The following is a 16,582-nucleotide window of genomic DNA, read 5'->3' as shown; positions in this document are numbered from 1 at the left end:
TGCAATCCTTCCCAATATTCACCATCCCCTATCTAAAATAGTTACATTTGACTTGATGGTCCACCTTTCCTCCGAATATACTAACCTTTTTAAATTTATTAAGAATAAGGGAGCCCATTTGATGCATTTGACTAAGAATTTCATCCATCATAGCATTTCACTTTCTATTGAATGATTCAGTTTTTAACCTTCTGTACTCTATCCAGAAGCTCATTCACTTTTCCTAGCATCATTTCTGACCTTTTTCAATTATTATGTATCTCCTCCTGTCCTGCAGTGCTGAACCCGATTAGAGTAATGTTCCAGACTTTTCTTTTTCCGTTCCATTTAGGTTGTCATAAAGTCTTATAAGGTATCCTCTCATTCACCTCCGATCAAGTTTGAAGAGTTTTTCAAACCTTTCCTCTTAACTGACTCCCATTATTGTTACTGCTCAGGGCGAATTTGAAAGGACTGTGCCCTACATCTCTTTTTTCATGCATAGTAGTTCAGTTTTAAAAAGCAATGCATATTTTGTAACTTTTTAAAACAAAAGAGATTTTTTATGGTGTTCATTCAAGAGGTCACGATATTGACCAAAGGCCTGGGATCGGCAGCATAATTTTAATGTTCTGCTACTTCCTTGTCCTGTCCCTTTTACAATGCTGGGGTACTATCAGAGGGGAAGTGATCTAAATAGGCCTGAGAGGCATGTGCTGATTGCAGATGTTTGTAAATTTGTGACTCCTGTGGGGAGAAAAATAGGTTTTTGTTCTGTGCTTTGCAATTTTTTAAGCAAGATTCCTAGAGTATCTTGAACATTCTCAAAGCTTTTGTATAGATCCAAATGTAGCTGGTGTCCTTTGCTACCAAGAACCATGAAATATTTCCAGCCTTTGGACAATGTTCCTTTTCTACGCAGGTGGACGGTCTCCGATACTAATTTTGCATTCATGTTCCTACTTTTGTGAAAAAGAACTCTCCAGCCTTTAACATTTATTTAAATTATCATATTTACCCACCTAACTCAAAAGAATGTATAAAATAACACAGTAACATATGAAATTAAAGATGATGAACATTTTAAAACAAGTTAAAAATGAATACAACAATGCAGCCCAGCTAGATTTGCAAACAATTCTCTATTTACTGTTTCTGTCTCCCACCAAACTATTACAAAGTACCTACATCACAAAAGCCATTCAGGTCAACTGGTCTGTGTAAATACTCCACGAAAGCCTCCTCCCACTCTTGGGCAACATAGACTGTATATCAAAACAAAAACAGAATTACCTGGAAAAACTCAGCAGGTCTGGCAGCATAGGCAGAGAAGAAAGGAATTGATGTTTCGAGTCCTCACGACCTTTCCACAGAACAGTTCTGTGGAAGGGTCATGAGGACTTGAAACGTCAACTCTTTTATTCTCCGCTGATGCTGCCAGACCTGCTGAGTTTTTCCAGGTAATTCTGTTTTTGTTTTGGATTTCCAGCATCCGCAGTTTTTTGTTTTTATAGACTGTATATCCCCTTACGAAGATAGCCTGTTATTGTTCTCCAAGGTAAATTTGATCCAAGTGTGATTTGTGATTTTCTCCAAGGTAGCCAATACACAGTTAGAATCCCAAGGCCACCACCAATCTCCTAGATCCTGTATTCTTTAAAACTCATTTAAACAATTATTGTACTCTTGCTACCAAACTACTGCATCAATTTTCAGCTTTGTAGCCCTTCTCTTCACACTTGCTCATTTACTCAGGCAGATCACTGTTGCTTCACTCTAATACCACACAGCCCTATCTAAAATTACTAGGGGAGAGGAAGTTTCCACTAGTTTTGTGTCCAGAATCCAATGCAATCTCAGTGGAATTGGCTAAACCAGCGCAAAAACTCGAATTTATAACGCAAGTGAGTTACGCACAAAAGTAGTTAGCTTGTGTTTCCCATGATCTTTTATGCTGGTTCAGTTCTATTTATCCAAATCTGGGGTCAACCATAAAATTGTCCCCAAGATAAAATTTAGAGATTCTGCCCATTGTGCTGGTTCAGGAAGCCTCATCAAATTGCGCTCACTCTAAGTGAAAAGCACCAATAGGAGTATATTGAAAGAGTTTTCATTTCAAAAATATTTAATTTATGAAGAAACTGACTTAGTGCACCAATGGAACTAATAAATGATTCAGTATAGCTCAAGTCATTTTCAGAGACTTTATATTGGTTTAGTCACAAGCAGAGAAATTTGCTGATAACACAAAGATAGATAGGAAAGTAAGTTATAAAGAGGACATTAGGAGGCTACAAAGTGACATAGGTTAAGTGAGTGGGCAAAGATCAGACAAATGGAGTATAATGTGGACAAATGTGAAATTGTCCATTTTGGTAGGAAGAATATAAAAGACGCATTTTATCTAAATAGTGAGTTGTCGCTAAGCTGAGGTTCAGAGGGATCTGGGTGTTCTAGTGCATGACTCACAAAAGGCTAGTGTGCAGGTACAACAAGTAATTAAGAAAGCTAATAGAATGTTATCGTTTATTGCGAAAGGAATTGATTACAAATGTAGGGAGGGTGCGCTTCCATTATACAGGCACTGGTGAGACTACATCTGGAGTACTGTGTACAGCATTGGACTCCTTAGTTACAGAAAGATGTAAATGTGTTAGATGCAGTTCAGGGAAGGTTTACCAGACTAATACCAGGAATGGGCAGATTATCTTATGAGGAAAGGTTGGACAGGTTAGGCTTGTATGCACTGGAGTTTAGAAGAGTAAGAGGCGACATAATTGAAACCTTTAAGATCCTCTGGGGTCTTGACAGGGTAAATGTGGAGAGGATGTTTCCTCTTGTGGGAGAATCTAGAACTAGGGATCACGGTTTAAAAATAAGAGGTTGCTTATTTAAGAAATTAGGAGAGTTTTTTTTCTTATAGGGTCGTGAGTCTTTGGAACTCTCTCCCTTAAAAGGTGGTGGAAGTAGTGTCTTTGAATATTTTTAAGGTAGAGTTAGATAGATTCTTGATAAATAAGGTGGTGAAAGATTATTGGGGGTAGGCAGGAGTGTGAGGCAACAATCAGATCAGCCATTACTGTTTTGAATGGTGGAGCAGGCTCGAGGGGCCGAGTGGCCTACCCCTGTCCTAATTCGTATGTTCGTATGTAGCTACCCTTATAGAAATTGTTTAATTTTGGTGATGAAGAAAAGAAACAATTACCTTCTACTATTGCCTGATTACAGCAGTTGATTGAAGATTGAGTTTATGATTATGCAAATGAATTTTAACAGAAACTTGCAAAGCCTAATCAGTGCAATTTGAGCGCATTTTGGGTGCAGCAGAAACTCTTACCACCACCATGTCTTCTCTTCATGCTGCCACATTTTTAAGGCACACATGCCTTAATTTTGGTATGTTAAGATAGTCTTTAGAATGATAATTTCAGGGATAAGTACTTAGCATTTTAAAACTACTTTAAACATATGTAAGTACAATTTTAATCAAAAAGCAGTGGAAATATCTTGTTCATTTTAAGTGTGAAGAGTAATTGTCTTTTTCACAGGTGTCTTAAATTGGATACTTGTGTAGGCCTATGCAGAATAAATCCTTTTTCCAGCTGCTTTTCTTTGTGGATTATAGGCCACCTTTTGTCCTTCTCTAAGGTTAGTTTGAAGTCTCAATTTTTTCCACTTCAGTAGCTGAAATGGAAAAAGTGACATCTACGTCATATGAGTAAGCCTTTCTATTATAAATGCTAAAGCTCTTACTATTAAAATACACTACTATGCATTTTTTTTCACTTTGAGACCTGTGATCACAGCAGAGCTGTTACTGACAAGACCATTTATCTCTCTGTCTTTTGGAAGTAGAATGTTCATTAGCATAAGCTTGGTCAGCAAGCACCTGCTTTCTTTACACAAATAATATCGCATGATGAGATATAAGTAGTGTCAGCAATCCTGCTGGGTAAGCACGTCACTGGAATTTAACCATGCAAACACTACAATCGAAATTATTTTAAAAATGGCAGATTTAATTAACTTCCATTGTTTAAAGTCATAACTTGGAAGGCATGTTGGTTTGTACCATACAGTACCATAGACTTGTACCTAGTGGAGCTCACCCTAATGCTTGTAGTAATATTTTCCCTGTTTCTGGCACATGTTGTAGGGTTAATGGGCCTCTTTTGCTTTGACACTTAGGAGTAAATTTAACCTAACTTGCCAGGCTGGAAATCCATGGGATTGGGTGGAATGCGATTTTACATCCCACCCAATGTTGATCTCCACTGACTTCAGTGGAGTGTAAAATTGGGTGTGATATAAAACTAGCATTGCACCCAAACCTGTGAATTTCCCTGTGGGTGGGTTAGGTTGGAATTGTTGTGTCAGACTATATCAAATAGGGACACAGTAGTGTATAAATTTTTCCTGCCTTTTCCTTGAATACCTTGTTCTTCACTTTTGATATTTACAGTTCTTTTTTGCTTTGCTCTTTTACAGAAAAGCCAGAGCTGGTACAACGTAAGTCTTCCTGTTTAATATCTATGTTTTCTTTGTGTTAGTCGTCCGTCAGAGCACAAATGATCCCATTTGACTGCTGTAAGTGATTTTAGTCAACTATTTTTTCATATTGCATGCACTCTCAAATGATAAACAAGCTTCAGTATCAATTGAACACACTGCATGAGTGAATAATTTATATCTAATGAGTTGTCTTGGCAGGTCATTAAAAGACCACTCTCAAATTGAAGTTTCTTTTCTCAGCCATGTGCAGCTCAACATTTTTGAATGAATTTGGCCAAAGAAACTTTAAGTGCATTTGATTGTGTATTGTTTCAAGATGCAGGTCTGTTGACTGCCATATTCTGTAATAGCCTTTTGTTATCATAAGGAAAACCACATGTTGAAAACAAAAGCCCTGGGATTGAGAGCATTTTTTCCCATTCCTCTTACAATATCAAGTACTGAAGTAAGACTCTATAGGTGAACGTACTGGCCATTATTGGCCCAGTATTGACCATTGCAGGGATGGATGAAGCACAAAAACGAGTCAGTTGCCAAAAATGCCTCAACTGAATTGCTGATGCAAAAGGGTGACAATCAATCTGATTGACACATCTCCCATTTTCTTGCTGCCTCAATTTTCAAGTTGGGCTGCAATTGCACTGAAACAGTGCATCTGTTGAATATCCTTGTAGTCCATTAATATGTCTCTGTGACTCAGGTCTCACTTGGGCTTCAGTTGAAGGGATTGACTGAATTTCTTTCACAGCACAGATCAGCTGGTGTGAGCAGAAAATTTGGATATTGTTTAAGGACCTGCCCTGATTACTTTTTGTCTTCTCTGGAACAGTCGTGTTTTATATATCACCATTGTCCAGCCTCTGAGGTAGCTATTAGTTATTAATATTTACCACCACTAGCAGCAAATGCTACTTTCTGTCAATGAAGAAGTTTTTTATAATGAATTAATGGAATGCATTTTAATCAGGGGTTCTAATGGTGCATGCTGAAATGCTGACCTCATATTGCATTGTTTACTGACTTTGCTTTCTTGAATGCATGAAGTAAATAGAATAATATTTGTTTTAAAGTACTGTTTGTGTCTTAATCAATGCATTATTGATTTTATTAATGTCATTTTATTCTGCACTACGATATTATAGGATATAGTTTTTAACACCATAAGGCTGAGTATAGTTGCATCTCTCTTCCTATGCATGTTATGTAAATATTGCTAGTGTTAAATTGCACTGGGTATTTACTCTGTTATCAAAATATACATTAATGTAAGATCTGAGTGTATTTAATATGGAAAAGAACAATCACATTCTTTGGAGAGTATTCGGATTGCATGACTTGTTTCTTAATGAAAGATAACCCAAGTGACATGACATCCAGGAACAAATTCTGTGTTTCTATATTTGTTGCGTGTCATGGAATCTCTTGTCCAATCTATTGTAATTTGTCATAAAAACCTAGAAGCAGTTAAAATGCCAGTTTCTAAGCATAACACATCACATGCCCTAACAATACCATGTGAGATTTCTAGGAAAGCTATGTTTAACAATGTAGACCTTTTGTTGTTAACTTATAAGAAATGATACAACATTTTTAACAGCCACCTACTGTTCAATCATTTTAAACAATATATGCAAAATGGAGGATTTTTTAAAGCTGTTTACTGTAATTTTATGTCAAGCTATGATGGCTTCAAATGTTTTTCCTGTATACTTCATATCTAGGGTTACAAAGGCAGAATTTAAGATTAGAGCTAACCAGATGTTACCAAAATTATTGTTATAACAACTTCTAAGGGACTGATCAGTACTTGACGTTCAACTCTTTATTATGTATGTTTAAAGGACTGTTGTCCTTGGCAGAAGTATGTGTTGCATTTTGGAAAGTATTTATATAGTTGTTGCACCGATCACCAGGACTTCTGATTCCTGCCCCCTCAGTGGCTACAAACTAGACCAGAGTTGAAGTATGTTAATATCTTTCAATACTTTGTTTACAAAGCCCGCCACATAATAATTAGATAAATCTCATCAAAAACACACAACACTGTCACTTGTGTATAACAGCATGATGATGGAACACTGGCTCCTTCTGATGTATCCTCTTTGCCAAAGGAAGGTTTGCCAAAAACATTTTGTGACAAGATTATTCCTTTTAATATCAGTACTCCTGCATGCCAGTGTCAGAAGGGACAGTAACAAGAAGAGTCAAATTTAAGGTTGAGAGGTGGAATATGACATTTTTTAAGCAACAAAGTGTATTGCCTGATGGATTGGTGGAAGCAGATTTCGTAGTAACTTCCAATGGGGACTTGGATAAATATTTGAAGGGAAAACTTCGCAGAGCCATGGGGAAAGTGCAGGGAAGCAGGACTGATAACACTTCTTTCAGCACAATGCGCTGATTGGCCTCCTATGGTTATACTGTGATTTAAATAGCATGGAGACGAACAACCCTTCCTTGACTGTCACAGTTGATACAACTTTCTTTGGTCCAGTGGCGTTATTCTGTTTCTGTAGAACATTAGATGACATTATAATACAAATACATTCATGTTAAATTCATTTCTTTTCTTTGTCAAGCCAGTTTAAATAAACATCCTTTGGGCAAAAGTGTAGATATCATGTAATGGAGAAATGTAAGTTGATCCAGCACATCTCATAATTCCAGAAGATTTAATAATGAGAAATTACATGTGCTCCGGGAAGTTTTACTCTGAATTTCCCCCCCTATTCATTTTATTGCCCATGTGCATATGCATTCATTTGACAATGATTAAAACATAACTTCTGAGTGTGAAAATGATTGAGTAAAAGTGCCTAATCTGCTTTGAATTTATGAAGGAGCTACTGTAATAACAGATCACAGAATATATATCATTCTATTCAGAATTCCGTTAGCTTGCCCTGTTATTTGGGCTAACTTACAAGGCCCACTAAAACCATTTTCGTCCCCGCCTATAACAGCACTGAACCTATGCATTTCCACTACTGGTTGAATCAGAAATGATTTGAATGTTTTAATCTGCACTGCATCACTACTTGCACCTCATCTTCTGGATGTACACAGCAATGGGCTGCAAAATAGGATCATTTCAAGACATCAACAAAACACCTAAGCGGGAATTCCTCAATTTTTCATGAAAGATGATGTTAACCCTGCATTTAAAAAACTTGATGTATTGCACATGCAAATCACAATTTTAATTTATAATAACTCTGCAGTTTACAAGCTCATTCTTTCTTTGCGGAGTTGGGGTTTTTCAGATATAATTTCCATGACATTGTACTGAAATTAGAAGTTGACCATGAGATTATAACATTTAGTACAATAATTCTGAGTTCAGTAAATTATCAGCTGCAATGACATGGCAACCAAATTAAGATGGTATATTAGGGGATTGCTTTCGACAGTGAAATGTTATTTTTGGGAGCCTTGTCTAGCAAGTCACAGCTTCTGATTTGCTTTTGATGTTCAAACACATGCAAGCGAGAAATGAGTGTTAATGTTTGTTTGTGCTTTAGGTCTGAATTTGATTCCGGTTGTAATGCAGTGTGCATGAGTCACAGCAGTAACTGTTGTTTTGTGATGCTCTTACGAATGGTAAGACTGATTGAGTATAAAGTAAGCACTTCAACCATTTTCTTTTGAGTGCAATTATTCAGATAGATGTATCATTCCCCTTTTCTCAAACATTTAGTAATCAGATACCTGTGTAACTCTCCCCACCTCCCCCCCATAGCTCACAGTCCTACCATTAAACTACTGAGAATGAAAGTGTGCCCCATTACCCAGCACTGACATCTCTCACCAGATTTTCCTGGATTATTACCTGAGCCATGTTCAAATTGACATTGGACAAATAAGATTAGAGAAATGAATGTGTGCCTCAAAGACTGGCGTGGGAGATGTGCGTTCCGGTTCATGGAGCACTGGCACCAGTATTGGGGAAATAGGACCTATACCATTGGGATGGTCCATATCTGAACCATGCTGGGGCTGGTCCTTGCATTCCGCATAACTAGGGAAGTAGGGAGGGTTTTAAACTATATACTGGGGGCAAAGGATCAAATTTGGGAAGATGTGGTAAACCAAAGAGTAGAGTTGAGGCAAGAGAGAAAGGTATTAGTGTGGGAAATGCTAAAGAGATTGTGACAGGAAGGGACAGAGAGTACAATCCTAAGAGTAAATCAGCAGATAAGGCTAGATGCTACAAAAATAATAAAAGGACAAAACTAAAGGCTCTGTATCTAAATACATGTAGCATTTGAAACAAAACAGATGATCTGATAGCTGAATAAGTAGGATCTGATAGCCATTACAGAGACATGGCTGCAGCATGACATAGATTGGGAGCTGAATATTGAAGATTATGTGACATTTGGGAAGAACAAGAAGTTAGGAAAAGGCAGAGGAGTGGCTCTATTAATTAATGATGGTATTAGCACATTAGGGAGGGAGAACTAAATTCAGGAAACCAAGATGAAGACATGAGATGAGGAATGATAAAGGCAAGAAGTCTCGTGGGAGTGGTGTATTATTCTGTGTATTCTGAAATATCCCTTAAATGTAAGTACATGGTAGGACAGAGTGTGAAAGAAGTGATAATGAGAGCTTGCCAGAAAGGTACAGCAATAATGGGGGATTTTAATCTACATATAGACTGGAAAAATCAGATGGGCAAAGGTAGCATAGATGATGAGTTTTTGGGTTAGTTTCTTAGAACAGCACGTTCTGGAGCCACCAGTGAGCAGGCTATGTTAGACCTGGTACTAGCAATGAGGTAGGATTGATTGATAACCTCATAGTGAAATCACCCCTAGTGAGTATAATATGATTGAATTTTTCATTCATTTTGAGGGAGAAATGAGTGCACCCGAAACTAGTATTTTAAACTTAAATAAGGGTGATTGTGAGGGCATGTAAGTGGAGCTAGCTAAAGTGAACTGACAATTGAAGTTAAGGGATGGGTCAATAGAGGTTCAGTGGCAGACATTTAAGGGATATTTCAGAATACACAGAATAATATACATTCCAAAAACAAAAATTCCAAAGGAGAGCACACCATCTGTGGTTAATTAAAAAAGTTAAAGACCGTATCGAACTTAAAGAAAAAGTATATAGTTACACAAAGACAGTGGCAGCTCAGAAGATTAGACAGAATATAAAGAACAGCAAAGAATGACAAAAGATTAATAAGGAGGGAAAAATTAGAGTATGAGAGAAAGCTAGCTAGTTATACAAAGATGGATAATAAGAATTTCTATAGCTATTTAAATAAGAGAAGAGTTAACAAAGTGTTTATTGGTCCTATAGAAAGTGCATCTGGGGATTTAATAATGGAAAGTAGGGAGATGGCAGATGAATTAAACAGGTATTTTGCTTTGGTCTTCACTATAGAGGACACAAGTAGCATCCCAGAAATAGCTGTAAATCAGGAATGGAAGGGAGGGAGGAGCTCGGGAAAATTACAATCACGAGGGCTGCGATCAAATTGTTGGGGCTGCGGGCTGATGAATCCACAGGCCTGACTGAATGTCACCCTAAGGGGTTGAAAGAAGTGGTTAGTGAGATAGCTGATCCTTTGGCTTTAATTTTCCAAAGTTCCCTAGATTCGAGGAAGGTTCCATTAGATTGGAAAATAGCAAATGTAACTCCTTTATTCAAAAAGGGAGAGAGACAGAAAGCTGGAACCTACATCTGTCATAGGGCAAATGTTAGAAGTTATTATAAAAGAGCACTTGGAAAAATTCAAGGCAGTCAGGCAGAGTCAACATGGTTTTGTAAAAGGGAAATCATGTTTAACCAATTTATTGGAGTTCTTTGAAGGAGGCATGTGCATAAAGGGGAATTAGTAGATGTACTGTATTTAGATTTGCAGAAGGTATTTGATAAAATGCCACATCAAAGGCTATTGCAGAAAATAAAAACTCATGGTGCAGGGGATAACATATTGGCATGGATAAAAGATTAGCTGGCTAACAGGAAGCAGAGAGTTGGCATAAATGGGTCATTTTCAGGTTGGCAGGATGTGACGAGTGGTATGCCACAGGGATCAGTTCCTAAACCTCAACTGTTTACAATTTATATAAATGACTTGGATTAAGGGACCAAAGGAATGGTTGCTAAAGTTGCTGACGACACAAAGATACGAAGGAAAGTAAATTGTGAAGAGGATGTAAGGAGGCTACAAAGTGACAATGGTAGGTTAAATGAGTGGGCAAAGATCTGGCAAATAGAGTATAATGTGGGCAAATGTGAAATTGTTCATTTTGGCAGGAAGAATAAAAAAGAAGCTTATTATCTAAATAGTAAGACATTGCAGAGCTCTGACATTGAGGGAACTGGGTGTCCTGGTGCATGAATCACAAAAGGTTAGTATGCAGGTACAGCAGGTTATTAGGAAAACTAATAGAATGTTATCATTTATTGTGAGGGGAATTCATTACAAAAGTAGGGAGGTTATGCTTCAGTTGTACAGGGCATTGGTGAGACCACATCTGGAGTATTATGTACAGTACTGGTCTGCTTATTTTAAAAGAAATGTAAATGCATTAGATCAGTTCAGAGAAGGTTTACTAGACGAATACCAGGGCTGGACAGGCTGTCTTATGGTTAGGCCTGTATCCCCTGGAATTTAGAAGAATAAGAGGCAATTTGATTGATACCTTTAAGATCCTGAGGGGTCTTGACCGGGTAGATGTAGAGAGAATGTTTCCTCTTGTGGGAGAATCTAGAACTACAGGTCACTGTTTAAAAATAAGAGGTTGCTCATTTAAGAGAGATGAGGAGAATTTTTTTTTCTCTGAGGATTGAGTGTTTTTGGAACTCTCTTCCTCTGGCGGAAGCAGAGTCTTTTAAGGCAGAGTGAGATAGATTCTTGATTAACAAGAGGGTGAAAGGCTAAGGGGGATAGAAAGGAATGTGGGGTTGAGGTTACATTCAGGTCAGCCATGATCTTATTGAATGGCAGAGCAGGCTCGAGGGGCCGAGTGACCTACTCATATGTTTGTATTAATTTCTCCTAAAAAAAAGTACAAGATTAACATAGTAGAAGTCCATGAAAGGGGATAGCCTCATAGCAAAAAATGTTTATTTTTTCCAAATCATTATAGAGCATATAGTGAAGTTTGGATGTCCAAATTTCATTTCTCCATGGATTATATCTGTGCAAGTCATGAAGCCATGGGAACTATGTGTGAAGTTTGAATTTAAGGTCCCATAAATTTCCTCAAACAATTGTATTTGTTTGACCCTGCGAAGTTCTAAAATTTTAAGCATAGGTCTTGAAGTTTTCTGCTTTTGCTTTTTCCTGTCCATGATTTCCTGACTGTTCGCTTTAGTAGTCAAAAAATTGTAAGATAATCGGTGCAGAAATGGAAAATCCTAGCTTTAATTTAAACCATTTTGCGTTGAAGTTCTGGCCAAACAGTAACAATAACATCTACCTCTAGGTGGCACCAAAGTATGCACTTAAAGGATTCTCTTTGAATTTGTGGTAATATAGGAACAGGAGGAGGTCATTCAGCCTTTCAAGTTTGATCAAATATTTAGTTAGATCATTGCTGTTTTGTACTACAACTCCATTTACCTCCCTTTGTTACATATATCCCTTGATTCCCTTAATAGATTTCAGTTTTGAAAATATCAATTAATCCTGTTGGGGACTGAGTTCCAAATTTTGACTACTCTTTGGATGAAGAAATACTTACTAATTCTATATCTAAATTGCTGATTTCTAATTTTATAGACTCATAGACTTTTACAGCATAGAAAGAGGCCATTTGGCCCATCGTGTCTGCGCTGGCCAACAAAGATCTGACAATACTAATTCCATTTTCCAGCACTTGGCCTGTACCCCTGGAGGTTATGGCAGTGCATTAGCAATAAGCGCTCTTATGCTGAGTTCTCCCACCAAAAGAAATAGTTTCTAACTAACCATAAAGCAGTAGATGATTTTATACCAGTTGCATTTTTGTGGTCATTAGCTCTATACCACTCCACTTAACAGCAATTTAGCATTTGCTAAAATGGTCAGATCACCTACTGAACCCAGTCCGCCTTTACTTTCACAGCTGTCAGGTATCAAAGACTGAGTAGGCAATGATCTGTCCCTTTTCAACCAAATAGAGATTTTTCTTATATGACTTTATTATATATGGAAGTAGAGCAAATTTAATTTGTACATTGTTCAGACTGAATCATGAAGTCTCTATAGATTCTCAACAGTTAATGTAGTGACATTGCCATCCTGTTTGAAACTTTTTTAATTTATTTAATAAAATGGCTTGTTAAACTTCACATGGAGTCGCCCGCTGATAATTAAAAGGCTTATTAAGGCAATTAATGTACTAATTAACTCCAAATTTACACTGCCCGTCCAACCTAATGGCGAAAGGGCCAAGCAGCCTTCATGTTTTTAGGGAACCTCATCCACGAGCGGGATGAGGTTTCCTAAAGCTTCTACAAATTGAATAAAAACTTATTTTGAAAAATAAAAACATGTCCCATCTCATGTGTCTCATGGGACTTTTTCATTAAATTTTAATGTTTTCAATAATTTCTCTGAAAAGTGCTTCAATCTCCCTGAGGCAGCTCTGTGTCTCATGGAGATTGAAGTATACTTCTGTGCGCAAGCACTGGACTCCCCCCCCCCCCCCCACACTCCTCCTCCCCCAGCCCGCACAGGTAGCACTCAGCACTACCATTGGCAATCCACGCTGGGCGGGCCTTAATTGGCCCACCTGTGTGAAATTGCTGCGCTGAGCCGATCGCAGTCGGCTCCACGATGGACCCCGCCTGTTCTCACTGAGCCCACCCGACCGATGTAAAATCCTGGCCTTAAAGTGTGAATGCTACCACTTTGGCAATGGATTATTCTATGTCTGAACTTATTGATTAGATTATTATTGTATTTATTGTCTTGCTAGCTGTTATATTGTGGGACCAACTCAGCGATAGTGTGCTCTGAGAGTTCATCCACACAATTTGGAAGGTGCTTTGCTGAGTCAGGCCAGAACTTAAGTTCATTACTTCCTGCTGATATGTGGCCATGTTATTTCCCAGTCAAGATGGTTTCTCTTCAGTCCTTGCCCCAGTACACTCTTGCTGACACCAGCAAATTGCTCAGTGTGATAATTCATTTGGGCTTTCATTTGAATAAGGAAGATGAGTTTCTATAGAATGGCATTTGCTGCCATCCCACGAGCTGTCTGTTCAGTCCTAGGTAGACCTGCAATGGTCCCTGTGCATTGACTTTTCCAATCTATTGATGGCCTTCTTCCATTGACTTTATCAATTCCTTGGGAATGCATCAGGATAAAGCATCCCTCATAGCCTGTACTTCATGAAGGAGACAGTTACTAACTTGCATCTCCTCGAGCTAATTTCCAAACCACTTTCACCAGAGGGATGACTTTACACATAGCTGTGAAGGAATTAATGCCATAACATTTCAATATCACTGGATCCTTCCAAGTCACCACCAACCATGTGTGCCAAGAAAGATAGTCTTCTGTGCACCACTGTGTCAGCCAGGTAACAGATTTGAGCGAAAGGGACAACAATGTTATCACTTCCTCAGAGTAAAGCAGATATTAGTTTTACACAGCATAGAACTTTTGCTGGCGATATGGATCTCAGCAGCGTTGCTTCCCTCTCACCATTTCCAAGGCCTGTATGAACCAAAATGCCTTCTGTTCTGTTGATGTCCTGTGATGTCAGACACTCATAAGAATTAATAACCAAAATCCAGTGGGCAGCACTACATTTTTGTCATAACTTATATAAACTGGTAGACACAACATTCCATCCCTTATATAGTGGAAGATTGTGGTAATTTTTCTAGGATTTTCTTTTATTTCCTGTGGATAAATTTTATACTTTTGCTTGTATGTTTTGTTCCTCTCTGTTACTGAACTGACAACTTGCTTCAAAATTGTACATACAGTTGTTACAATGATGTGAATGCATTCTCCCCTTTTCTGCCCAATTCACAAAGGCCCCTTTTGTTCTCCCTGTTCAGACCCCAGCTCACAGTGACACTGTACATCAGGTCTTATTCACACTTATACTTTTCTCTATTGCACCCATTAAATCGACCCAGAAATCTTCTCCATCTTCCCCCACCCCCCAGTCGTGCTCGCGCTCATCTCCCTTTCTGTCCTCATTTGAAGCTGCCACACTTCCTTCTGTTCTTGTCACTTCAAGCTGCTATCCTCCCCCTCCCCACTATCTCAGTTCATGCTGGCACTACCACCACCACCTCCCTACCTCTCTTCTCTACCTGTTGCTTCTGTGCTGCTGTTTCAGCCAATAGAACACTGCTGAAAGCAGTCTCCTGCACTCTTCCCTGCAGGTCATTGCTGATAGCTATGAGCAGGAGTTCAGGAGCAGCAGTGAGAAGCATAGCCAGGAACAAACCAGCCACATCAAGCTCGTGGATGCAGAATCCATAATGCTGACTGTGTGAAATGTGGATGATTGGCATCTATATATGTTGAGGGGGTACCACAAAAATTGAGTGGCACATACTTGATAGCAGCCATGGGGAACAATGGACCTTCTTCACTGCAGGTTTAGCTCCCTTTCTGAGTCTGGGTTATGCTTATAGGCTTTCATTGTGCTTTCAGCCTGGCTACGAGAAGACTTTAGCAGCCGGATGAAAAATTAGCAAAGTTACTATTGTTAGCCTATCTCTGGTTAATTGATCAGAGATGTTGTGGAGAAGTCTGATTCTCAGGCTACATTAAACTCCTGATTTGAAGTTTGTTTGAGTGATGGGAGATGAGACATTAGGATTAAGAAACGGTGAGCACCCTGGGCGCCTCGAAAAGTGCTTCATACCCAGTAGCTGAGGTTCCCATTCATCAGAACTGCAAGCTGCCTTTGTGATAAGGTTGTTATTCCTCAGCTAGGCCACCAGGTAGAGTGTATTTAAGTGACAGAGTAGAACACTGCAAGGTGGAATTGTTTCTCTGTCATTCTCAGTAATGGTTGGGCAGTCAGCATGTTAATAACAGAGACACTTGAAAGTGAGTGGGATTTGGGAGAGGACTGTACCCCAGGGAAAAGAGTGCAGAAATTATCAGTGAGCACTGGTGGTGACATAATACCAGTGGCACCCTAGAGCATTGGCAATTTATGGGGCACAATGTCCAAAAGAAGTTCACTTTTCAAAAAGCAGACATACAAGTGGGCCAGAACTTACATGGAGTGGTAACTATAACCAGATTGCCACTCCACTGAGTCAGGAGCTGCACATTTCTCTCCGACCTGCTGACTTGGGGCTGCTGTGAAATGTGCAGCATACTGGCTCCTGAGACTCTTCAGTCTAGGGCAGCAGTGTTGGGGTAAGTGAAGCCACACCCCTGTTTTACGGCACTAGCTGCTTAAAGCAGATAATTTTGAAGGCCCCAGCCACTTTAAGAAGCCAAGGAGGAGGTAAGTGTATAAGGTAAATGGGTAGGATAGGGGGGCTTGGTGGTAGAATGGGTTGGGAGGAGGGATAGCATGGGTTGAGGGGGGAAATCGATTGCCAGTCGGGGTTTAGGGAACGTAGTCGGTGGTTCAGGAGGTTGGTGGAGGGGGGGGGGGGGGCGCACATCGGAGGGTCAGTAGTATAGTTAGCCTAATTCTTCCTGGATAACTATTCTGTTAAGAGAGTCAGGACCATTTGAGTTCTCTGATTTAAATCGGATTATTGGATGGTTCCCAGTGCAGGGTAATTGCCAATCAGAAGTTTGAACTTCCCGGGCAGTTGCTGTGCAGTCACTGAGTGGGGTCATCCAGGTGAGGGGGTGAGGTACCCCAGAACCCAGCACATCATCTGGGTTCTGGGTGAAGTCCCAGTTGCGCCCCCCACCTCCCCCCATTCCCGCTACCACTACCGCTACCCCCGGGAACAGAAGCTCTGGGTCAGTGTTACCGAAGAGTACATAATATTTATACTACTATATGAAGTAATCTTTATTTTAACATCCGACCTTTTATTTTGCTGAAATAGCTGTTGCTAAATAGAGTTCTGTTTCCCCGTACTTAGAATTGTCCCCTTCTAGGTATGGCAACATGTAGTACAAGAGGCCATGGAAGCCAG

The 16,582-nt window shown here is 39.2% G+C and overlaps 1 protein-coding gene across 2 annotated transcripts in view; it reads left to right on the top strand.

The window, feature by feature from the left end:
- Positions 1-16,582, top strand: part of gramd1ba (GRAM domain containing 1Ba) — a 454,136-nt gene that overhangs the window by 339,279 nt on the left and 98,275 nt on the right. For both annotated transcript variants that reach the window (XM_041174427.1, XM_041174426.1), the window contains exon 5: positions 4,468-4,488. In XM_041174427.1, coding sequence (XP_041030361.1) covers positions 4,468-4,488 — 21 coding nt within the window. The remainder of the gene's footprint in view (positions 1-4,467; positions 4,489-16,582) is intronic.

The sequence above is a fragment of the Carcharodon carcharias genome, chromosome 25 (assembly GCF_017639515.1).
Source record: "Carcharodon carcharias isolate sCarCar2 chromosome 25, sCarCar2.pri, whole genome shotgun sequence".
In the NCBI taxonomy this organism is placed as follows: Eukaryota; Metazoa; Chordata; class Chondrichthyes; order Lamniformes; family Lamnidae; genus Carcharodon; species Carcharodon carcharias.
The sequence above is the reverse complement of the archived record's forward strand: the minus strand, read 5'-3'. Positions and strand labels throughout refer to the sequence as shown.